The 25,943-nt window shown below is 39.6% G+C and overlaps 1 protein-coding gene across 8 annotated transcripts in view; it reads left to right on the forward strand.

Annotated features, from left to right (window-relative positions):
• Pgant9 (polypeptide N-acetylgalactosaminyltransferase 9) overlaps positions 1-25,943 on the forward strand; it is a 293,850-nt gene that overhangs the window by 181,570 nt on the left and 86,337 nt on the right. For all 8 annotated transcript variants that reach the window (XM_076622866.1, XM_076622863.1, XM_076622864.1 and 5 more), the window contains one exon: positions 23,910-24,634. In XM_076622866.1, the coding sequence (XP_076478981.1) occupies positions 24,388-24,634 (247 nt within the window). In that variant the 5' untranslated portion in view covers positions 23,910-24,387. The remainder of the gene's footprint in view (positions 1-23,909; positions 24,635-25,943) is intronic.

Genomic DNA, 25,943 nt, shown 5'->3' on the forward strand with positions numbered 1-25,943 from the left:
TTCCATAAAGCTAAAACAGTCTCTTCTTCAAGTTTCCAAGGTTCGGTAACTTGGAGCATTAATAGCTTCATTTACGAAGAATCTCCGGCTGATGAAATTGCTGTTGTCTTAAGGCTATAGTTAAATATTTGTTAATGATTAAATAGCCTCCTACGTTATTACGTTGAAAGCTCATTTGCTCGCAGTCTGAATAACGGCCAGAGATATCAGTCTATTAAAGCTTTCTCCGTTTTTACTAAAAGTAATTCAATTTTCTTAATAGCCGTTTACGTCGTGCAACACCTTCTTACGTAGAAATTAATCTATTTTATCATAGAGAAATGATAATAATTAGAAATATGGTATTACGAGCCTCGTACGAATAAGAGTAGAAATCTAAAATATGAATTGGACACGAAGATCACAAGAAAAGAACGAGATAACGTTAATTGCTCCATGGATGTTCACGGTGTTGGTTCGCGTTATTTCCCTGTCACCATAGCCGATTGCAGTCTGGCTTATCTAAATAGTGCATCGTTCCCCCATGGACGTAGCATGGCTCCCGGAAGGGCCGTGTTTCTCCTCGCATGAAACATCATTATCGTGGCCAGGAAAATTCTCCGGCTCATATAGAATCAGTTAACATTGGCAGCCGTATTATTCTTTCGCTGCTGGCCATATATCTCGGACCGATGTGCAGCTATGCAGAAGAGAAGGCATTCGACCGTGGTTCTCACGGCTGAAGATGTACCTTTTACCAATGGTTTTTGATGTGATTTACGTACATTTCGTTTGGTACAAATCTATCTATGAATTAGAGCAATAAGATGAATAATTTGTTACCAGCCGAAAACTGAGTACTTAAAATCAATAGTATCGATCCTTGTTTATTCTCAATTGTGGAGTACGATGTTACTCTCGCCAGAAACTAATCACAAACGGTTGAATTATGATATTATGAACGAAAGGATATGTACAGGATACCAGTATAAATCAGTGTGAAATATAGTTTAGAATAATTATTATTATCATCGTTAAAAGTGAAGCGGCTTGAACAAATCTGATTGTTTGCGGTTTATACTACTTTCCCTTTCGTATCTCGTAAACGGAGATAAATCTATGTATAGGGAATATAACATTCTTTGCTCGAAACATCCTCTCGAACAAGTTGGTAAAGTCGGTTGAGGTTTGAATCACCCTGTAGAAGACCATCCTGAAAAATTAGCTTAATTTTGAAATCTTCTCCACTGCTCCTCATGCAGGGAAGTTTGCCATTGCACACAATGATCTTCCTCCTTCTCGTATCACGTACATATCACGTATCTCGTTTGCTTCAGTTTCGCACGAAGCATTCCATTCTTTGCACTTGAAAGAAACGCTCTATATGTAACTACACTATCGGAAACAATCTGCGAAAACCATACTGCTGCTGCACTTCCTCCATCGAATAGTCTGTAGCAGCCCAAAAGTATCTCTCGAACTACGTAACGAACGTAACGAAGATTCAAGAAAATTTGGCCAAAGCAGCCGGAAACTTCTTACGAACCCCAAACGAACCATAATCTTGTCCACCATCTCCCTGTCCAACTCGTCGCGATCAAGAAATTTCCGCGAGGTTACATATTTTTCCGAAACGTTGACCGAATTTTGCGAAAAAGTTTCCCAGTAGAAATCGTCGAAGCGGCGACGTCGATGAGACGCGTTGCAACTAGGCGGAAATGGAGAAAAGTTGCGCCAACTGCAGATCCCGGTTCGTGTGCCGTTTCTGGTATCTCGTGTTTATTCGAAAAGTTTCCCAACTTTATGCAAATGCAACGCCCGACAACGCGGAGGAACGGCCACGAGGACTGGCGCGCTTCGTTACCGGGAATCGAGTCGAGTATTCCCTAACCCTTTTCTCTATCCTTGTCTCGCTTTTTCTCACTTACTCGAGGGTACACTTGCAATCTCCATTGTTTCGCGAAGGAAACAGGGGCCTGGGACGTGCTGAAACTTCTTCGGCATACTTTCCGCCGGATTAATTAATTGCCTCTTCCGCTTTACTTGCCCTGCAGTCGTTTTCAAGGGCTCTCTCAAGCTATTCGTCGACGGGGGTGAGTCGCGAATCAGCTTGGAAAAAGAACGGATCAGCCTAGACCAAGTTCGTTTTCGTTCTTTTTCTTTTACGCAAATTTTGTTCGTCTTCTTTCTGTCTCTTTCTCTCTCTCTCTCTCTCTCTCTCTCTCTCTCGTTGCTTGTTTCTTTTTCACTTGCTTCATGGAAGCAGGATGGATAACGTTTTAACTTCAACATTCGCATAATAACGTCTTACGAGAGGGAAACGCGATAAATCGCTACTCACCCCATGCTTGGGAAAAGTTTAATCGAACCGAACGATCGAAAGTATCGCGGAACTTGGATTTTCGGGTATTAACGCTTGCGTTAATTAAGCGGAAAATTGAATCGTGTCGCGTCCCAGGATAATTACGTCGGTATGAATTGCTACGAATACCGAGGGGAATTTGTTTCCGATTGTTTGCGGAGATTTCGATTCCCAGGGCAATTTCAGAACAATTCTTTTGGAGTAGGAAGCCGGTACTTATGGGTGCACTGTTCTTTGTTTGCTCGAACCGTATTTAAAACCGTGAATTTTGTAGCATCGACGATCGTTGGCTTATTAAACATTTATTGAATTTATTTGGCGAATATATTTCTCCGTTTTGTTGACAACGTGACTCGTTTGCAAAAATTTTATTGTGTCATGAAGTTGTTAACGAGCTGATTTCCCGTTTACATATTTTTCGATGTCAAATTTATTTTCCAATTGTATGGATTTGAAATTCAGTTGGACCGATCGTTTTTGACGAACAAACTCTTGTTTATTAACCTTTTGTCGTTTTTACCGTTTTAAGCCATCCGAAACGTTTTAATCACGAGATTGGACGATGGAAAGAATTGTATATAAATTTTGAATCGTGAAAAATCGAAGGAAATCTTTTGACGTTCGCGTTGTCCATATTTTAACCAGAGGTCTAAAGTATTTTGTAATTGTTATTTCTGTCTACGTGTTAATTTATGAAATTGCTTGGTATTTATATAGGTATCCATATTAATAGAATATGTGACGTGACAGTGAAAATAGTAATTTGAAATGGAAAGCAAAAATTAGTACGCATCGTCAGCATGATCCTTGATTAGCAGAAAAGCATTCTTTCATGGGAATGAATTTCTATAGGTCGCATCCTCCGACATCCTTTTTGTTTCATTCCATAAATAGCTATGAGAGTCTGTCTGGCATATGGAACGGCCAGACTACTGCGCAAAGTGCAGTCTGTAGAATAGTACAATGTAACCAGCGAGGTGTAACTCCTAGTGAGACGAATATTGCTCGTTTGGGCTGGTTTCGTTTCCACTATTTTTGCCTCCTCCACCTCCTGCGCCATTATCCTTCCGGGATTCAACAAAAAATCAAAATAAAAGGAACTGCTTTGCGTCGAACCAACCTAAGTCATTGTAATGGAACAATGGGCGAATAAAAAAGAAACTTCGTAAGCAACAACTGTAATAAAAGGTAGAATATCGATCCGAAATTTTAATTAATATTCTTCTCTTGTTATTTTTTTATTATCATCGATAACCAACGAGCTTTAATAGCAAGCAAGGTCTGCATTAATTATTTGCACTCGTTAATCTGTTATCTGTATCATTTTCAATTAGAGATATCTAGCACGTGTACAATTAAAATCGACCGATAACGCACTTAAATTGCTTTTTCTTTATTCTACCTGTTTATTTTTCAATACGAGTGCGAATAATTCGCAAGAAATATATTTGTCTTTCTGCGTATACTTGTTCGATAAACTGCTATCGTCCAATGAAAGAATTTAGGTTTCACGTCGATTTATTTCGTCTTTCACAGTTTTCAAATTAAGAGTAACTCGAATTAAAAATTACTTTCAATAATATTTATTATTTATTACTCGGCATTTATTTCGATCGATATTCGCGATGAAACTATTCAAAGACCATCTTCCGCAAGAAATTTCCAAATCTCGAAAGATCCAGAGGATGAAAGGAATAAATTATTTTTATTTCTATGACAAGCGTTTGAAGGGAAGAGAACATTTCCTTTTTTAAATCGTCGGCTGTTCTCGTTGTGGATTCGATCGTAGTATCTTAGATATTTTACAGTATATCGCTGGTACGGTAACGTTGCTCCGGAAATATTCTGTTTACTCTGGCGGATGCATGCGCATGGAACAGGGAATCGGATATTCTCAGAGTTTTTCCTCGCCGACATAAGCTGCATAAACCCGATGAGACTTTTGTTTACACGACATCGTCCCTGTATCGATGTCGAGAACGTCGTTTTAACATATGCTACGACTTTTACCTATGGAAATGGAAGCGGCTTGATACCAGCTTAAAATGTCACTTGTTTCTTTCCTTTCACCGATAAAAATCCTCAATTTCCGATACAAATTTCCACCAATATTCCCTTACGCGATTTTCATGCAAATAATTTTTTCTTTTTTCCCGAACGATACGTTTGAAACATAGATCAACTCCGAACATAGTGAACTTTACGAAACATTCTAATTGGCCATTCCAAAACTCTCGTGGCTAAAACACAGCCGTTCCACGATTAGCCACATGGTTCCCGGTTACGTGCGATGCGTATTCAAGTATCGATGTAACCCTAGTCCTTGGCGCGTGTTCTCATATCGAGCTCTGACAACCGCCACATGAAATTATGCCGTGTGCCGTGTGCGGTGCACGTTCGTCTCTGTAAACGGCTGCTTTATCCGCTCTTCTCCGTTTTTCTTGCTCGCGGCACGTCAGCGCAACAATGCGCGCGCGTGCATCCAGCCGGAAGCTGCAACAGAGGAGAGCGTATCCAGAAGCAGCGGGATACGGTCCATGCCACGTCTGTCGTGTCTATGCTCGTCGTATCTCGTGGACGTCTCCTTTTCCTCCAACTTGGACACAGATTTATACTCGTGTCGTTTCGTTGGACGCGACGGGAATACACTCGCAATTGATCCGCGCTTTTCATTATACTTCGTCACGATGTCGCTCAGAGATTCGCGCACGGATTAATTGCGCTGTAGCATCGGAAGTGGAATTCTTTTAGATCATAAAGCAAATCGCAAGGATTAAGGAGAAAAATATACAAATTGTCGCTAGATCATGAATATTCATGCAAATTTATATCTTATCATTACGAAGACTACTAAAAAACAAAAAGAAATGGAATCTAAGTTGAGGTTTCTTTCACTTACTAAATGTCCCAACAGGTAATACATTTTCGCGTGTTGTGCGCATTCCATGCTTTCCCGCATTTCCAAATTTCCGCAAAATGCATAAAGATGCAATCTAGTTTGTATTCCCATTGCCTTTAGGCGCACGACGCTTGTAGCGTCTTTAGCGTGAAGGTAAATCCACTCCATGATGACTATGTTTTATTCTCGATAATCTTACGATAATACTATTCTTGATAATCTATAAACCGCTTCAATCAATGAAAATCAAAAGACACCCAAAAGGTACGTTAATTACTCGGCTATCAGAGCGTATCACGAACCAAATGTAAGCTTCCCTATTCTCACCCCTTGTTTCTCGTTTCTCTCTCTTTGTTCACCATTGTCGCTGACGTGACAATCCAAACAACCGTAACTCGTTCAAGATAACACAACGAACACTCATGGTTCTCGCGCAGTATGCGCATTACCAGATGCCCACTCGTCTCGAGTCCGCTTTTCGAAAAAACACGCGAGCGAATTAAAGCGACGAACACGAAGAGGGTGGGACAAAGACTTGCGTCGCTTAAAACGAGAGCTCGTCGCCGCAACGAAGACACGTGACGTAATACTAGTTTAACGCGCGGCGCGAGCACGTAGAAAAGAGAAACTCGACATAGTTTCAACGAGTTGAATTCGGTTTTACCCCGTGCAGCGACGAGAGGAAGCGAGAGTTTACGCGGAGATGGCGGAATTCGCGCGCAGTTTCCGGCCCGCAAAGTGACCGAAGTCGAGTGCAGGGCAAAGCCGGCTGAGTGCAAGAACGTGGCGGAATATTTGGCGACTTGGAGTGCAGTTTAGGAACTCGAGTCAGCACAGTTCTCGCGAACTGCTTCCGCCAACTAGAGCATCGCGCATGTACGTTTGACGAGTTCGAGTGGATGCTTCGTTGAATTATCTTGTCTCTTCGATTCATCTCTTTTCTGTCTCTCTTTGGTTACCAGACGTTTACTTTTGGGTTATTAAGTAGAACGAAGCTTTGAATGTTTCTATTGGCATTCTGACGTAGATTGGTATTGGCTTTCGGAGGTAGAGGAATGATCTGTGGACAGACGCGTTATTTTTCGGGCGGGTTTTATTTGCTAGATTTTATTTTCAAAGAATTATTCCCGGCTTGCAGTTAGTTTTGCTTGCGTTCTCTCATCTAATTCAATCTACCGTAGAGCTTTGGTAACTAGGAGAATCGTAGCAGCATTCAGAGTCAATTTTGTAGATAGCCTGGGTAAAGCCATTTCAAAAAGTTCTTCCCTCTTTTTCGAATTATGCTTTGATGTTTTATTAGGGACGGGCTGATTCATATTCCTATTGATCTGTTTATACTTACGATCCGGCGGCACGAAAGCCAACAGTTTTTACAACGACAGGATTCTTGAATTGATATTCGTATCGGTGGATTTAAAAAATGAAACGAAAAATGAAAAATGAATGTTGGACCGAGTCGATTAATAGAATGATGCAGTAGATGGAAAGAATAATGTAAATACGAAATAATTCTTTTGCGAAGTTTTCGATTGTAAAGTACGCGTACAACTAGTATGAAATAATATAGAAGACTCTTCTTTGACGACGACGTTTTGATAATATTTTGTTGCGATAATTATTACGATAATTATTGCGATAATTCCTCGAGAAAGTTCATTACTGGAACGGATGTAAAGTAGATAAGAGGCTTACGGACTTTCGCTTGCTCTACTTCGCTGTCCGCCCCTGTTATCAGAATTACTTTGTTTTCTTGACGCCGTTATCGTTCTCGTTTACCGTTGTGTATCCGAGATTTCTAAAAATTTTCTGTACAAAGAGATTCGCGATAAGGTGAGTCGCAGTGGTTATCAACCTCTCCTTAAGTACGCGTAGAATCGAAAGTAAAATTCAAAGATCTTAAAGTATTAAGAAAAATATATATATAGTATAATATAAATATAATATAATATAAATAATACTATATATATATAGTATAAATATATATATATAGTATATATAAATATATATAGTATGCAAGTATATAAATTACATTTTACGACAATTTTAGTCAGCATCCATTTGTTTCCTTTTAGATTAACATTTTTCTTGTTACTTTTGAACGTGTTCGAACAGAATAAAACATTAAAAGGTACACGAGATAGAATCAAGTTAATGGAACGAACAGAATGTTTAATTTCGCGATGGTATCGAATGCAATGCGTTTTTTTCGATCGCCGAGGCAAATTCGAGCGACGATCGACAGCGAAACAGCCGTCGTAAATTCGACGAATTCGATTTCGCGTTCGAATCACGTTTGGGACCGTGGTTGTCTCGCGAGTAATCAAAACGGTTGACGTTGAGCCAACGACGAGCAGTCCCACCGCGATTCTTACCCGATTCCTCGTGTTTTTCGTCCGATCGTCAGGTGTCGTCGCTATCAAATTCTTCCCATGGAGCACAATTTTGTTTCGCATCGAATATCTCGTTCGTTCCCTCCTCCACGCGGCGTCACGTTCGCGAAATTACCGCGACGACCTCTCTGATGGAAAAGAAACGCCGTGAGAAGCCCGTGGGGAGGCGAGGCTTTTCAATTCCATTGCGAATCGTTGGTTGAAAGTGGGTGCTTGGAGTTTGAGGCTTTAAGAAATGGACGAAGGTTTTACGGGCTAGGAACTTTCGTGGGGTGAGTTTGATGGCTGATGTGTTTTAAGTTCGATGCTTTTGGTAGATCCATTTATATTATTTGTCATAAATGTACAGTGTCTAGAAAAAGTATTTGCACGTGTCTTATCTTCCAATGAGGTTTTCTTACGAGATTCTACGTTTCATTTTCACAGGATAAAGCATAAATTTACTTGATCTCATTAAGACGCAGTATAAGTTTTGTCCCGATCTTTTCGGACACTCGATATTTCAAACACTACACGTATAGATATAGTTTTGGGATTGTATTTATCTGCGTGAATAATCTGCTCAGAATAATAATCACTTAGGCTAAAAATGTTCATCGGTGGCTTGAATTTATTTTCGTGAAACATTCTCGCTTTATTCTTTAGTAATATGATCGAAACAAACGTCAGTAAACAACTACCACTGGGTTCAATCTGAAAGCGCATTCTGAAGTAAAACGCAAATGTTCTCGCTTGATTTCCCAATTTCCACCGATATCGCGAGGTTGGAAATGGCGTTAATTACACTGATCCAATAAACGTAGCAGGTGCATCCTTTGATAGGCGAAATTTCGTCCATGAAGGCACGTTTCATCGCGATGTGTACGTTCTCTCCTTTGCCAGTCAGCGTTCACGCCACGGTGCGCGGCGTTAATTCGACGAAAATTCATTAGCGTCGTCTCTCGGAGGAGGTTCGCGTCGACGGCCTGTGAAATCGAGCTCGAATCGTCCCGCGGGTGAAGATTCGATTAACCGCGTCGTGTCGTCATCGTCGCGGCCGCAGACAGTCCCGCGATGCTCTCCATCGCCTCTCGTGAAACAGTCGTCGCACCTTGGCGAAACTTTCCAAGTCGAAGTCGCCGTTTCTCTCTTTCCGGCGTCTGCTGCTCGCCGCTAATTTCGCTCGTTACGGCACAATGTTTGCCCACCTCGTTCCATGGGATTTCCCTCTGACCGTTACCGTGTAAATGAGATTTCAGAGGCGCGCGCGTTGATTGCGGAATTTGTAGAGGTTTTTCGACGTACGGGTTTTTCATGATCGATGTTTGATTCGCTAATTTTTTATTACAAGACTAGGGTTGGTTTGGAGGAGGGTTTGCGTTTAAAAGGATGGTAAACTCGTTAGGAGGTAATTGATTCCTGAATTTCGGAGATATTCTTCGCGATCGACGTTTGATTCGTAAATTTTTTCATCACAGTGTTGCAGATATTTTAGAGGAGAGCGACTGTTGCAAAAATTTCGTGGCAGAGTAAAAGCTTGTTACTAAGCTTGGAAGAATTCCGTACACTTGTGCCGATAATTATGAAAGTGGCCTAAGTGATATTTAAAGCTTCGCGTTCAACGCATAGACTGTATTCTGCTTGACAGTTTGACTGCCACGCCGAAATCACACGTTTCGCTCAGCACGCCACGGGAGTATTTTTATTATTCAAAGCTTATAATGGTGAAATAATAATAAATCGATGATGTAAGACAATATTCTTCCCCAATGGACCGTTTATCTTATTGGCACCGTGGCGCCTCGGTAACAGTTAATAGCGACATATTATGACAAGGCTATGCGGATCGTACGAGCTGGCAATTAAGTGGGTGCGGGCTATTCGAGCTGTTTCTTCTGGAGAATCCTACGTTCTTAACCGAGTGGTTCACAGTTCTATTCAGCAGCATCGCTCTCCACGCTTTTTATATTTCTTTCGAAAACAATCGTGAGATGTTTTTCCATAAAATTTCTTTTTATCTGTGTTTTAACGATGCAACAATCAAGCCACGGTTCGATTTCTACCACTTTGGAAGACTTTTTCACTTAGGCGACTTTCATAATCATCGACAACGTCTATGGAATTTTTTGTAATTGATTTCGAATCACCCGACTGGTGTTAAAGGAGAGGCTTTGACGAATCCTTTGATGAGAAAATTAAAAAATCTTTTTGAATAAAATATGATATAGACAATGGACTTGCTTGAAAAGCTAAATAAAACCATATAATTATCCGTGGCTTCCAACAAAATACCACTGGGGATGAATAAGTGGCTCAGCTATTCTGCTCATTCTGCCTTTAAATAAACATTAGCACCGCATTTAGAAGCACATCCCAACTTGAAGCGCACGCGTATAAATCTCCATTGAATCCCAATTTCTGTAAGCCTGCTAAGTCCACATAAAATCACGATCGATAGCTCGTTTGAGTCGATCAAAAGTTTCGTTCCAAACCAAACCAAACTATTCGTAATCGCCACTCGAAATAATTAAGCTAAGCCATGTTTTACCGCAGTCGTATCAGCCTAATCGAAAACCGGCTGCATCGTTCCTTAAAAGAGTCGTAATCATGAAAGTGGAAATTTTCGGGACCGAAGCGAAGGCGGTACGTGTCGGCAAAGGAGCTTAAAATTAACGTAAAGACTTCTTGTCGATGGCCTCGTGACCCATGACCCGGCCCTGCAGCACGTGATTTCTCACGCACGCCCATTTTCACTGGAATTTCCGCGTTGCTCCGCACACAAGCCTCTTGATCCCCCGCTTAAAATCAGGACTCTCGCGATAGGCAAACGTTTGCCGTGGAATCAGCCACGCTCGGCTGTCCGACTTGATGAAACGTTACTTTAATTCCCCGGCATTATATCGTCTCAGATGGCAGTCAGCGATAAATCGGGGAAAACAGAAAACGCGAATTTTGGATTAGATTTCGAACGGAAATGGATATTTCGGGAATGAAATTTTTGTTACCGCTACTTGCGTGATATCGAGCTTGAAAGAAACGCGGTTCATTTACATCTGGAAGATTGAAATAACTTACATCCGAGAGAGCTGAAAAGCGGTGTAAATGTCAGAAGCGAAGATTTCTAGTAGGAATAAAAATCGCGACTCTGTCAATTTTGCCACTGTTTATCGTTTGCTGTGGACTTTCGGTGTTTATATAATTCGAAGAAAGTATGCGAGTTCGAGCGAAACACGTATATAAGAGGAGTGGAATTTGCTTAACTTTCATCTTTTTCAACCTGCATCCGCAGTTGGTAACATCTGGCGAACAAATAATTCATTTGAACGTTTTGAAAACTATACGAATGAAAAGTTTCGTGTCTCGATCGTTATTAATTCTATAATTGAACTCGAGCAACGTCATCATACGAATAATCATAGTAAACCCTCTGGATTTCACAAACTACGTAACATTAAATTAAGTAACCAACATGATACATCACATCCTAGTTTTCACCATCGCGTACACGAAAATTTGCAGTGTAACTAAGAGTGCAAGTGGAATTAGAAATTATACGAAAAGGGGATGGAACGAAAAAGGCTAGCCGGGCGTTTATAGTGGAAGGAAAGTACGTATTTGGCGATGGTCCAGGGTTGTGTGCACGCTTGGAGTGTCCATTATTCCATTAGCGGTTACCGTGTTAACTCTTTATTGCCCGTCGGTATATGAGCCACCGTTCTTCATTCTCGCCGAGAGGGCGTTTAATGTCCACATTTCCCCGAGATTACCGTAAAACCGTTCTCATGCCGATTATATAGACACCAGTTGTCTCTTTTAGGCCACGCGGAAGCATTTCCGCGTACATCAAACGCGAAATCTCGAGCTTCAGCCAGTAAACGAAGGAAGAATTGCTGTTCTAGCTTATAGTAGCCCGAATGAGTAGAGAAGTATCGCGAAATTTCGCGATGAAAAACTGGAATGTTGTTTTAAACAGGGAGACAAATTCAAAAATTTAATGCTTTGGCTTTTTCTTCTTTCTCTCTTTAACATTCAATGTGGCAGGAATACTCTTTTGACATTTCGTCTAATCGATTGTTTGAGTTCTTACTGAAATATTCGATATACAGGAAATATTAATTTCTGATTCTAGCTTCTATATTCGTATTCTCTGCAAAATGAAAAATTTGTGTAACGAGTTCTTCACGCGGAAAGAGAATTTGGAAAAAGAGAACGAGTATACTGTACTTCGTACTTATCGAAAAGTACAATACAAAAACCGGACAGGAATTTCAATCCTTATTGCATCGATATAACAACTATTTCAGAATTATTTTATCAGATACACCGATGCGAAGATCAAACTACGCAAAAGCAACCGCAGAAAAAAACGAATTGCTGTTGGAATGAGTATTCTTTGATCTTCTTACATTACAATATCTCTAATAAAACGAAGGAACCGGTGGAAAAGCGAAATAGCGATTTTATTAGTCGAGAAAGCGATTGAATATTGGCAAAATGAACGGGGACGAGACCGTGTCCCTTTGTACACGCGAAAGGGCAGAAATTCTCCGCTGCAATTTGCTTTTTTTATTACGAATTACGTTTTATACGTGTGCAGACAGGTCCAGGTAAAAGGAGGCGCGATTTCGAAAGGCAAAGCAAAATCGTACGAGCATCGCGAAAGTTGATTAAATGGCTGCTCGTTTTTAGCCGAGGAGGATACGAAGTTAGCCTGGTCGCAGTATATTGCAAAGAAGAATAAAAAAGGAAAGAGAAAGAAAAAAATACGTGGCTCTGAATTAAAAATTCATTACCGTACGAAGGATAGAGGAAACGTGTTCCGACCATATGAAGGATCGTACAAAGCTATCGAATTTCCAAATAATACTTTTAATTGAACGACACTTTGAACACTTCCTGCGCTTCTATAAGTACACACTGAATTTTCGAAAATTTCTCAGATATCCGAAGACAGTCGTTTTTAATATAAATGGAGAATCTAAGCTGAACTAGAAAATGTAATTACAGTTTGACGGAATCGTTTCGAAACTACCGTTTCAGCTTCTACGAGGAAGAAGCTTGGGTATTTTCAAATAATTTTTAATATCAGCGGGAATATGACTCGTAAGACTTATAAAATTTATTTGTGAATCGAACGAGGATAAAAATCCTTTGAAAATACGTTCTACGTTTTCACGAGGATGCAATTTTTGAAAATTTGCGTATAAATAATATGTACGTGTTTTTAATACGAATTCGAAATATAACCGGGTCGATAGAAGAATATCGTTGTAATCAGACACGGACAGAATTGCTGGGAATTAAATCACGTCAGGTTTTTATTATCGTTTGACGCGTTATTTCATGAACATAATGCACCGATTTGTGTATTATTTTATTTGGTTAAAATCGACGGAACGTAACAAAGAACGGCAACGATTATTAATTCGTGTTTGTTAACGATGCCGAAGCAATGAAATTACTTCAGTTATACGGTTACCTAACGTGAATTAAATTCATTTAATACGAAATAAACGAGACCAGAACGAAATCTATCTGCAGAGTCCAGAGAAACGAAACATATTGCCATTTACATATCGTTCGAATAAAGTTTACCGCGCCGTGTATAAATTTCAATATGCAAAAATGGCCAAACCAACTCGTATTATCTTTCTTTTGCAATTTATTCAGGGTGTTCGGGATTACGGGCCGTACAGTGATTCCAGAACCACGTAAATTTACCAGAAGGTTCGTGTTCTTTTTGACAAATGGCAAGAAGTTTAATTTTTCCAGGATAATATTTTAATAATAAAACGTACACGACATCGACATACGTGGCATTAGTAAAGAGAATAATTATACATCAAGTGGACATAATAATAAGTTTTGTAAAATTGATATTACATTTAGGAGATGTATTTGAATATTTTAGATCAATTATCGCACTGAATTAATTTCCCTTGATTCGATATCAAGCTTTTGAAAGCGGAATGAAAATTTTAATATTATTATTGGTCATTAATTTCGTGATAATGTTGTATGCGATATAATGTGTAATTAATATTAATATAAGGTAATAATTATCAGTGATGTTTATGAAATACGCACTTTAAAGATTGCTATAACGATCATGTAAATTTATTGAAAAATAATTAGGATCGAAATAATGTATTGACGCAACTTTGATATTAATGGGCCAGTGTCACCTGAGATTAGTCATCGTTAAAACTCTCACTGATTCGATGATGCAATTTCATGCAGTCGACGAACATAGAAAGTCTTTTGCATCGTTAAATGAACATCAGAATATGAAAATGACAGTCGCGGTGATTAATGAATTTTTTATACACTCGTCAAAACGAGACACTGAAATATTATTTCTTAAGTATGTAAAAATTTCTTTGCTTCATAAAGTACTATAAATATCCCTGAAATTGAAACGATAAAGCACGGACATAATTTCGAAATAGTATCCATGTTGAATATTTCTCATCCTTTCAAAAACGTTTAATTAGGAAATATGTCCGAACAGTGGTCATACGGTTAATTTCCTAAATTTAGGTTAAAAAAAGCTTCGAATTCAACGAGATCTAAATGAATGTTTTAAAAGCGTAGTTGTTACAATTTCGTTTCATTCCATTTTTTTTATTTTTCCGAAAGCTCAAGAGACCATAGTTTTCACGCTAGAACATTCCGATAGGAACAAATAGCGTTCAATAACTCTTCGTTAATCAAGTTTCCATTTTCGAAGCGAAGCTTTACGCAGCTTTACGTCTCTTTTTCTCTCTTTCTCTGTAGGATCATGGATCATGTTTGCATAAAGTACGCGGTAAGAAACAGCGAAACAATCGTTCTTGTTCTTTGCAATCTGCAAAGTTATAAAGTTCTTTAGTTATAAGTTTAATAAAATCGTTAATCGGTAGTATACGGGTAATTTAATGAAAATTGAATGAAAAATTCCTTATTTATGGAAATGTATTTCATATATCGAGGATTCATAACAACTAGATCGTAATAGAAACGGATTGACTGATAAAATAATGGCACTGAACGCAAATACGTACTAAAACATTCGTATTTTTAACAGAATAAATATAACACACCAAGCAATTACGTTTAGTGTCGATAGTAGAGTGGCAAATATTTAACACGAAAATCATTCGATCGTGAACTACTCAGAATTTAAATAAATATTCCAACGAATTCCCGGTTGTTTGCACAAGTCTGACGCTTTTCACCCTGCGTAGCTGTAAAGTAAATAAAACACATTTTATTTTCGTGTTTTATTTGAAAAAGTTTTGTCCCACCATATTTTTAAACACGATCAATTTTATCTTCAAAACACGAATTTTGGAAATATTAGAAGTTCAAATATATTCCATTCTTCGCTATTAAAAGGTAGTCGTAATAATCCTTTTGACGAATGAAACTTTTAAAACTAAAAATAATCTGCTCTTTTTTATCCCTACTTTATTTAATACAAATTTAGAAATAGCGTGAAACAAGCGTAAAAAATCATTTGAGAAGGAAACTAAAACAAAAAAAAAAAAAAAAGAAAGGATTACGTACGTGACCTCTGAAACAAAAAACGAAAAACCTGAACGCGACACGTATAGCCATATATACCAATATCCCTCAAAGTTGGAATTGTATCGTTCGTTTTCATTTCTGTATCTACCTATGCCATCGAATCTTTAAAAAAGTGTTTTTTTCGAAATAGTCATGTCCGGTGTGAAGAACTAGCCTACAAAAAAAAAAAAAAAAAAGGATAAAGAATCACCGCGTTAGCAGAAATTGTTCGTATATAAAATACTCGTGGAAAGAAGGAAATTGACAATAAAAAGCGTCGCGAAGTCTCAGCGAAAACATTCACGCTCGTTAACTCCATTATTCGAAAGAAGGGACACAAGTGGCCATCTCTTGTTCGCCCCGGAACCTGGAAGCGAAAGGGAGGAAGGAAACTTTTAGCACGCGTGTAAAAAGAACAATATTGACCCTCGTTTCGCGAACTTTCCTCAAATTAGGGAGCAGAAACGGAAACAGAAGAGAAACACAGGGTACAAAGAGGAGGCTTAAGGCACGAGCTACGAATAAAGAGACGAGTCACTCGTCTCTCTCTCTCTCTCTTTTCCTATCCGGAGTAAAAGAAAAGTCTCGATTTACTTTCATCCTCTGTCTCGACTACTGTCGGAGCTGTTGCACGCGCGTTTTAGCGCTTCCCTCTCGAACGTTCCCGATTGTTTTTCCAATCTGCCTTACACCGAGTTTCATGCAGATTCGAAATCTTTCGTTTCGCTTTGTTTTTTCTTTCCTACGCTTGTCTCTTCCCACGACTTTCTTTGCCCTTTCTTTCTCTTCCCGTGCTCAGCCTGCCGAAGGCAGCATCGACTTATTTTCTTAGCGACTCGGACCGCTCCGTTCGATTGCCCCGCGTTCCGTTGTTGCGAGAATGTCTCGCGTTTCCAACCGACAGGATTTCAAGTTTGAGAAACTCGCAATTGGACCGCGAACGTTTCATTTCGGGAGCTGGATACGCTTCTGCAGCAACGTTGCTGGAGTTTTTTTTTTTCTTCTTCTTTTTAAGAAATAGCTGTCTGACACGGAGAAAGTACGTTTAGAGAGGGGAAATGGTTGATGTAGAAGGAAAACGTAGAAGAATATTTTGTGGTTATTGTTATCTTGTCATGTTTGACTTACGGTCGTTTTATATTTCTGACGGTAGATTTTCAATTTCTCTTCTGACCACTTAACCTTTTACGCTGGTGTCGTAACGCGAACCATAACTTCATTCACGCCAGTACGACGACACAGTTAATTTGCATCACAACCGAAAGCGCGCAACTTCATTGCGAGTGCAATTTGCATCTCTACATGTCGTAATAACCGTTGGTGTGAAAATTATTATTCAGTTTTGTCTCTATCGATAAAAGATGGGAAGGAATAGGACGTTACCTTTGAAGAAGTAAAACTTTCAAAGCGAAAGTTTCTCTGTAAGAATATATAGCAGCTTTTCCATACGTATCAAAAACTTCTTAGAGCGTAGAGGCTTGGAAAGAGTAGCACACGGCATACCATCGAACAAATTTCGAGATCCAACTTCCCTCTCCGACTTACTCGGCAACGAAACTACCTGTAAATTCGAAAATATCTCGATTCCTGGCATTCGCTCCGATATCGATACCAGCTAGAATCGAGAACATTGTGGCGTTTCGAAATGGAAGCTCTCGAAGGCGGCGAGTGTGTCTGTCCATTACAGCGTGGCTTTAACAAGGGTTGAAAATCCCTTGTTGAAAGTGGAAGGCGAATAAACAGGGACACGCGACCGAGATGTTATCCTGGGTGTGGCGGCGCAAAGTAACCTAGCGAAACATGGAAGGGACTGCGGCAATAAAAGGAATAGAAAGGAGCGAAATAGAATAAAAAGCTGGAAATACAAACTTTCGAAAATGTAATCTCACGCTTGCCGTTCTGGAAATTCACCGGTGAAAATCCTTTTCTTCGCGTGACTGGTTCACCAGCCAGGAACCGGTTGTCGGTGTTTACAAGGAAACGCGGTTAACAGGATCGATTCGGTGCAGTTCCTAAAGTTGCGGCTCGCCAGGAGGTGTGTACACGGATCTATGCGAAATGGTGGAGAGAAATGCTGACAATTGTCGTGAAATACAGGCTTATGGAAATAGAGATTGGTAGAACTGATTATTTTGTTGCGAGGGTGAGAAGCGACCTAATTTCACACATTCGGTTCGCCGAAGATTTTAGGTGACTATACTCCTCGTCGAATTCTTAATCTCAGATATTTATTGAATGACAATGCAATAGAATTTGAACTTTGAATTTTCGAAGCATCGAGCTTTCAAACGTTGAAAATAATTCGATATTATTTCGATCGATAATACGATTTTGAAATCGAGCAATTTTGTAAGTCTCGATATAAGGTTTTGCGAGTAGAATAACAGGCTGATTAGAGTCTAATGCTCTGAAAATGAAATATGATATTTAATACGGTACGATAATACGTAGCACGGTCGTTTGAAATAGGTAATTTCGATTCTGTTGCTATAGGATATTTAATAAATGAATAGTTATGTGATTGAAAATTAACCTACGAGTAACTTTATCACATAATCGCGTACATTTCAATTTACACGCGATTAACTCCAAGCACAAAAACAGAGCAGTCAACGTTACCTCCATTACAAATAATTAATTGCTATCACTCCCATGTATCCCCCGTTACATACGCGTAAATTATTATAATCGTGCCGTTTACAATTAACTTAATAACAAAATGCGATAATAATATTCACATGCCGTTAATTTTAGGCTTAACCGATTAAATATCGCGCTATAAATCTATTGCAATTGTCGAGTGTTCAGATGTAAAGTGTTAAAATTTCACAGGAATCTGAAATTTTTAAAATTGTCTTCCAAAAATTCAAATTCCATAGATTAAGATTCTTACAAACTCTCCTAGACTCGAAATCGCATAAATTCACGAAGATCTTTCAGTTTCTTGTAGAAAAACCTAAGGTTCTAAAAAAAAAAGACAAGAATTCCCATCCAAGATTTTCCAAACTGGTATACTTCGAAAAGATCTGTATTTCTTGAAACTAAGCCAATATCGACCACAAACTGTATCGAACGACGATAAACGTTTCGTCCTCAGCATCGCTAGCGCGTTTATTCGGTTCGTTTGGTCAAAATTCCATCGATAAAGCTCAATTTATGAAGAATCGGCCAAGTATCCAACGTATATAGCCGCGAACACAATGGCAGCCGATCGAAGTGCAAACGATTGGTCTCCAACCGTGGGATTATTATATTGTCAACAATCGGACGGAACGATTTCTCGTCGCAAGCCACCTCGTTCCTTCGTCCACGGCTGGCGACACCCCCATTTTCCGGTAAAATGGAGGGAACCGTTGTGTCTGGAGTAGCCACACGTGTCTGCCAGGGAGGGAAAAGTGTCTGTTAGAACGAACGAACGACTGCCAGAAACGTACGTGGCGAAGTGGTTCGTTCGGTTTTTAGTGGCCGTTACCATCGACGACACTTCACGCGTCTGAGAAAGAAAGAGAGGAAGGGTTTTTCCACGTGGACGGCTCGAGGAAAATCCTCGATCGATGTAACTGGATAGAAATTGTTTTCTTTTGACTGGCTGGAAATACACCGTGGATAATGGTCCCTCGGTACGTGGCGTTTCCTGAGTTTTCTGAAGTTCGTGAAGTCTCTGGGTTTGCGATAGAAGAGGATATTGATGTGTGTTTGTGAAAGAAAGGGAGTAAGTGAATTTCCACTGTGTGTATGCATCTCGTGTGTTTTGGACGCCGTTAAAGGAATATAGTTGGAAAAGACATTGTTCTGAGATAGAGTAATATATGTGTAATGAAGATTACAACTTAATATCGTGAGATGTTCTAAATTGCCTACTATAAATCTAATGGTAATACCACAGTCTGATGTAAACCAACATCGTTGATACGTCAGGAATTACCTGCCTTGCATCACGCACAAGTTCCATTATGATACATTTACTCGAAAATAGTTAACGTTGCCACTTAATCATCTTTTACTGAACCTTCGAAATCTAAATGTAACAATCTACTACTGAGACACGTGGTAGCAATATCTTTAATTCTACTCGAACGTACTGGGTATGGGGAGAACGTACGAGGAAAAGTGATATATTAACATACTTAAATTTGACTAATTTCGGGCCGAACACGAGTAAATATAGAATAAATGCTTTTCCCAAGATGCTTTATCTAGCAAAATAAATTTGAAAACGTATCACGCGCGTCTAAATTCAAGATTTATTTTTACACGTACAACTTACTTAGCCAAGTTTAAACATACTTGATAAATTTTCAAACTCGATTTCCTCAGAAATTTTCCATTTATTTTTTCATCTACGATCGCTCTGTACGCAACTGTACTATCAGTTACGTATCACCTTCTACAAACGAATATAGCGTACAAATACTTTCTGTAGCCACTGTATGCAATTGCACGCTGTATAGCTGTAGATTTTTTTCTATAAAAAGCTTCTGCCAATTTCCTGTTCTTCGTCATATTTCCATCTCCAAAGGAATTCGCTGTACATATTCTACCAGTAAAGCAGCAACAATCACGCCTAGAATTCCAGAAACATATTCAACCTGTCTTCGTTCACCCGGTCATCCAGATACATCGAGAAGACGCCCATTGCCTTTTCGCAAATCCTTGGAACCGCATCGAACGTGCACACGCATATAGTCGCGGCTCGAAGCGAGCTTTCTTGCGAAGCTTTTCGCTTCGAGGATCTTTCCTTTTCACCGCTCCTCTCAGACCTCACTTTCATCGTCCCGTCGTGTGTAACTATCTCGAATTCTGCGCTCGATCCCCCGATACGATATAGTCGGTCGACGACTACGACGACTTCAGACAATTTCTGAGATTGCGTGCACCGCGAAAGTTTTCCCGGCGAGCCGCAAACACGGCCGCTTATCGCGAACAATTCTGATTCGTGTCGCGATATGCGTCTCCCTGTCTCTCAGCAGGGCTGCGTAACCGCGGCAGAGAGTTTGAAAACAGAGAAAGGAAATGATTACTCCGCGCCGAAATTGCTCTTCAGGCCAGTATCTCGCCGACGATTCTTTGGAAAGTAATCGATTTACAACACAGAATAATATCGTCGCGATTGGAAAATTTGTACAATTAAAGGGAATTTCATTAACATTGCCAACGTCTATTTTTTATTTGTAACAAGTCGTGATTCTCGTTCGCTTTACGGATACTTACTTTCTGTGATCCATTAATTAATATGTTGATGTTATTTCAATAAGCAGATAAATCTTTCCATTAGAAGAATCTACCCATTCTTGCCTTTCTTCTTTTTCAGTAGAAGAAGTTACGATCTATCAGATGTTTAATTATAATTCCTGATTTTAATAACGAGCGATTAACAAATCGAATGAGGTTCAATACCAGAACTACCAAAGCAACTTTTTTTCAAAATTTTTGGTATTAATTTTCGATGTTAAGATTATTTACGTGTAAGAATTCACAAACACAGTATCGACGTTAAATACGGAGGAGCCATCAGTCGGATATAATGCTCGATTAAAGAGGATCTATTCCTCCTTGTCGTATAACGCGAAATCGTGTAAGCTCATTGTAACCATGTTCTCCTATGTCTCATAGACGGTTAAAGTAGGTCAGGCTGCTATTCTAATATTTCACATGCGAACGCTAAATCACGTATCGATTAGAGGGATCCGCTGAAGGCAGAGCACGCTTTTCTATCGTCCCGTTCTAATTAAACGTCGCATGCTGTTATGTTCAACACGCGAAATACAATGTGTTCCATTTGCACGAAATACGATGAAATTCGTCGATACTACGTAATTTTTCTATTACGTACATTTGCTTGTGTAAAGAACGACGAGAAGAAGGAATGCAAGATAAAAGGACTACTGCGAGTATTAAAGTTTATACGAAAGATCAAAACATTCGCGTGCCATGTCAAAATGAAAGCCAAATTGTCGTCATTCGTACGTGATCATTCAAACTAATTAAATTCCTCGGGGAAATGTCATGGATTTCAATAAAACGACCACATTTCACAGCACAAAGGAATATACTATTATGATTAATTATGATATCCGTCCATTTTCACGATCGATCATTTTCACGATATTTCGGTGATCGAAGAAATATTATATATTTAAATAAATATTCCAAATAGATATCCTAAAATTATAAAATCAATATATCGTAACAAACAAATCTCGTTGTACTTTATCGATAAATAATATTTTGATAAACAAAACATTGCTTTCCATGAAACTTTCATTCTTCGTTTCTTTGAAATCCTCTCGGAACTCGTCCGATGGTCTTGCAAGACACTTCAAGAACGATCTGGATCCTGATCGTAAAATTATCGCACGATTGCGCCCGCGACACGCATCTGATACGCATTAAACTTGCAAAACCTTGTTAACACGACACTGTATTCGTAGGTGCATCAGGATTCGCGCGCATCCGCTCGTGGGACGCGAGTTGCGTCGTCGCCGAGAAATTCGTAATTCAGTCGTGTGATCACCCGGGCTTGTTTAATTGAAATACGCCAACAAAATTGCCCGTCTCTCGGGCACCCTATGAAGCGGAATTTAATCTCATTGCCGACGCGACTAGTCGCGTATTATCCGCGTAACGAGCCGCGGAATGAAACAATTTCGTTCCACCAAGGTGGAATCGCCTGGGGCTTACACGCCCTTCCGCTGGATTTCGTTTAGGTTTAGACGAGCCTTCGAGCATATTATCGTCTTCTATCGCCTCCAATATTCGATATTAATGGACGAATGGATGGAATAAGTCAGAAGTCTATTTATGATTAAATCGAATCGAATGACTTGGAACACTGATCGATCAACGATCGTATTAGGATGCAATCGGATGATTCCAAATGGAATTCGCGAACGAATTTCTATTTCTATTTAGGAACGAAGATCTATTTAGAAACCCCGTTGCTAGCTTATGTAGAAAATGGAAAATAACGTAATACGTAATAGAAACTTGAATCGACGTGGTTAGCTGTTGAAAACTTAAACGATGGTAATTATTTAATAATACTAAAGTAGAGTAAAAAGTAAATATATAGATTAAAATAATACTGAATAATTAATCGAATCGGAGAATAATTAATTTCTGAGCTATCCAGTCGGAAAATTAACCTACTCCGTCAGCCACAAGTATTAAGATATCAATTCAATCCACTCATTGAAAAATTCTATCAATCTTTACCTAGTTTAATATCTTAATTGTGTTAACGAAATAATACATTTATGATAAAGTACATAGAAATTAAAAGGATGTATACTAAACGTTAGTAAATATTCTGATAGCTTTCCGTCAATAATATGTAGAAGAATGTCGTAACACTGTTGTAATTTTTTCGTGCGAGGGAATCGTTTGAAGAGCGTTTTCAAGCTTTGTTGTTGATTAATTAAATTCGTTAAGCTGAATTGGTATACTCTCAAACGCCTGTTGCCATAGTATAATCAAAAGTTTCACCGCAAACGAAATTTCCTTGGATGATTTACTTTGGTTAATGAAATCCCGGCCGGATGATGTATTACTCAATTACTTCGAGTAAGTTAATTTATGGGTGTATCTCCTTCCACACGTTGCTTTACTACACCGCAAATATGTCTTTAGTAAATATTTCGTGGCGTTCACGGTTTTGTCGTCGTAAATCTTCTTCGATGCGAGACGTTCTATTAAGTCTTTCTAATCTGTCGTCGATCCTATCTCGTCCCTTCGCGAGCCTCGAAAATACAAATTGCTGATTTTTGCGTTAATTAAGGTCGAAAGTTGGTAAGGAAGCAAGTTTCTCCATCAGCCAGATTTTAACTGAATTAATAAAAGTTTCAACGTGAGACGACTGATTAATCGAGTTTGTACTTCTTATCGTGTTCCACTGCGTAACCCTGTTTCGAGGATACTTTATCAATCCCTTGAAACTTGCTATTTTAACGACGCGTCACTGTTAAATCGCTTATCGAATTTGCAGAAAGTACGAAGTGAGAAATCATTGAAATACACATTAAAATTGGATTTCACCTTGTCGGTAAATTATCTTCCAATTAAATGTTAAAACATAAATAGTTGTTCAGGTCGATGAGATTTGCTCATTCGCGGTGTTTAATTGAAACAGCGGAAATAATTTTTTAATTATCAATACAATCTCCTTTCCGAACGATATTTTATTCGTATTGCATCGTGAGTAAAGAAAAATTTGTTAAACGATCTAATTTTCAAATAGAGATACGTATCTTTCACTTTCTCCGATTTAATCAAGATTGTTCATTGCATTATTCTATTTTACACATAGCGAGAGAACGCGAACAATTGCGTGATCGAACGTCTCGTTAAGATTTCCCACGTTAAATGAAGGCAGGCTAACGAAAGGCCGATAATTGTAGAGGGAATCGATTACTAAATAACACAGGAAAACAGGAAGTTGAACAAAATACCCAGTTCTTTCTCGGAATCGTGTTTTATTCTTTGCTAGACAATTTTATTTGCCAAACATGTTTCCTATTCCGTTACCGCCGCCTTCGTTTCCTCTTTAAGACGTCTGACCTAATACGTTCCTATTTCACTGCACGCAGAGAAATCGATATTTCACACTAGCTTTACCGAATAATAATTGTGGAATTAATATTTCGTCTGAATAATCCAGAACCATTTATAACAAAGATTCACGTTTAAACTGTATTTCAGATCCAACCTAAATCTTCCGAATATTCCACTAATTAATTGTTGTTTTATGTTTCAGGTGAAACTATGCGGTGATATCCGAAGGAATCCAACCAGAGAACATACATATCAGCTCATATCGTCTCTATCGAACGACCACAAACATCGACCAAACTAACAAAGCATATCAAAGCAATATGGAGGCTCAGCGATGTTTCTGCCTCGTTCAAGGCATATCAAATGTCGATGGAGCGTGATCGACGAAACTCTTCGTCATATTCTGTCTTAATTAAACCTTCCTATAAACCTTACACCGAGTTAACAAACAATTAAACCGACCTGTCGGAAGAAACCACCCCTTCTCTTCGTAACCAAGAAAACTTGGAAGAAAACAAGATAGAACAGAGTGAGAGGATGTTGCTGAGGTAACGCGACCTCTCGAGCCGGCTGAACAGCGATCTTTAATCGAACCGTGCTCGAACAACGAAGGTATAGCAGGTGAAGAAGAGCTGTGGATAGAGCTAAACAGGCCCAGGTCCATAAGCTGAGAGTCAAGCATGGGTTTCCCCAGGAGGAGATCACTGTGGTTGAAAGTGGCCATTCTAGCCACGGCGGTCTGGGTTACCGTGTGTTTCCTCCTGTACACGGAGGACCGTGCCAACGCAGCTGTACAAGGCTTGGCACCGTCCGGCGTCGCGGCGCCTCAAATGGCCAATGGTTTCGTACCGGCAGCAGCGGCTCTCAGGAAAGAGACGCCGTTCAACGCGCAGCCCAAGGCAAAAGTTCAAGCCGGCCCGGAGCAAGGTAATTAATCGCTTGTTCATGCAAAGATGGGATGGAAGAGATTTATTATTATTATTAAAAGAGATCAGGGAAAAATAAAGAGTTCAATGGAGTGGAACGTAGGTCAGGGTTTGGTTTAGGAGAGGAATGCTTGGCGAGGAATTTCAAACCTTCAGATTCCTGTTGAGTGTTATAACGCCATATACGCGCATCCCCTGGTGACACTACACCTCGGTCACCTTCCAAGACTACAATACGCAATTTAAAGAAAGATACAAGGTATTAAGGATACTGAAATAGCGCATTTTTGGCTGAATCTCAATCGTACCTCGGAGAATCTCAGTCATACCTCGGAGAATTCCGATCGTACCTCAGTAGAAATCCAATCATACCTCGGAAGGGTCCAGTTAAATCGCTGTCTCTCTGTAAATCTCTTCACGCGTCGCGAAACCGTTTAAGTATCGTCATACTCGTCGTAAGATAACGTCATACACATACCACTAGTGCGTAAATGTCTATCTATTCTATATCCTTTAGTTGCGCATCACGATGATGAACAAAATTGGCTATAATTCTTGACCGAACGCGCACCCTTTCGCTCGATGCTACAGTTCCTTCGTCAATTCTTCGTTTTCAATGTCTAACATCGTTTATTCCTCTGCTATTACGAACCTTCTCTTCATCTTCGTATAGTCTTGGCAATGCGTAGCATTCCAAACTCGTACACGCATAATTCCTGTTCCTGTCGTTTCTCAAACCTTCTCTTCGCAGTTTCTCTCCTTTCCCCCCGCCTTTCTTCTTTTAATCATATTTAAACATACTTATTTTCTTCCTAGACACCTCCTATCTTCTATCGAATCTTCCATCCACCGTCATCCGTACCAAACTCTATCTGGCTAGTATTACCTCCTTGCGTCGTGAAATTATCGTCGCAAATATAACTCAAGGATAAAAAGAGCTGTATCTTTTCTGGGTCCCTTGGCGGCATTCAGTCGGAACAAAGAACGGCCGACGTACAAAAGGTTGCAACCGGAATTTCGAAAGAGAGCCGAAGGAAAAGATGGGAGGGAGGTTGATGCACGAGGGTAGTTTCACTGCGGCGAAGTTCGTAGCGGCCTGCACGCTGCTCTAAAGCAATTTGTCGTGCTCTTTATTGCCGCATCGCGCACACCGGGGCCTGGCTCGCTCGGCCAGGATGAAATTATTTCCAGGCAAGGCGGCGCGAGGAGAAACTGGGTGAACTCTCGAGCCCCGTACTGCCGCCATTTTACCGATGCCCTGGCTGCCAATATGACGCAGAAAAATAAAAGTCGAGTTTGTGCCGGAAAGC

Source organism: Bombus vancouverensis, chromosome 11 (assembly GCF_051014615.1).
Source record: "Bombus vancouverensis nearcticus chromosome 11, iyBomVanc1_principal, whole genome shotgun sequence".
Classification (NCBI taxonomy): domain Eukaryota; kingdom Metazoa; phylum Arthropoda; class Insecta; order Hymenoptera; family Apidae; genus Bombus; species Bombus vancouverensis.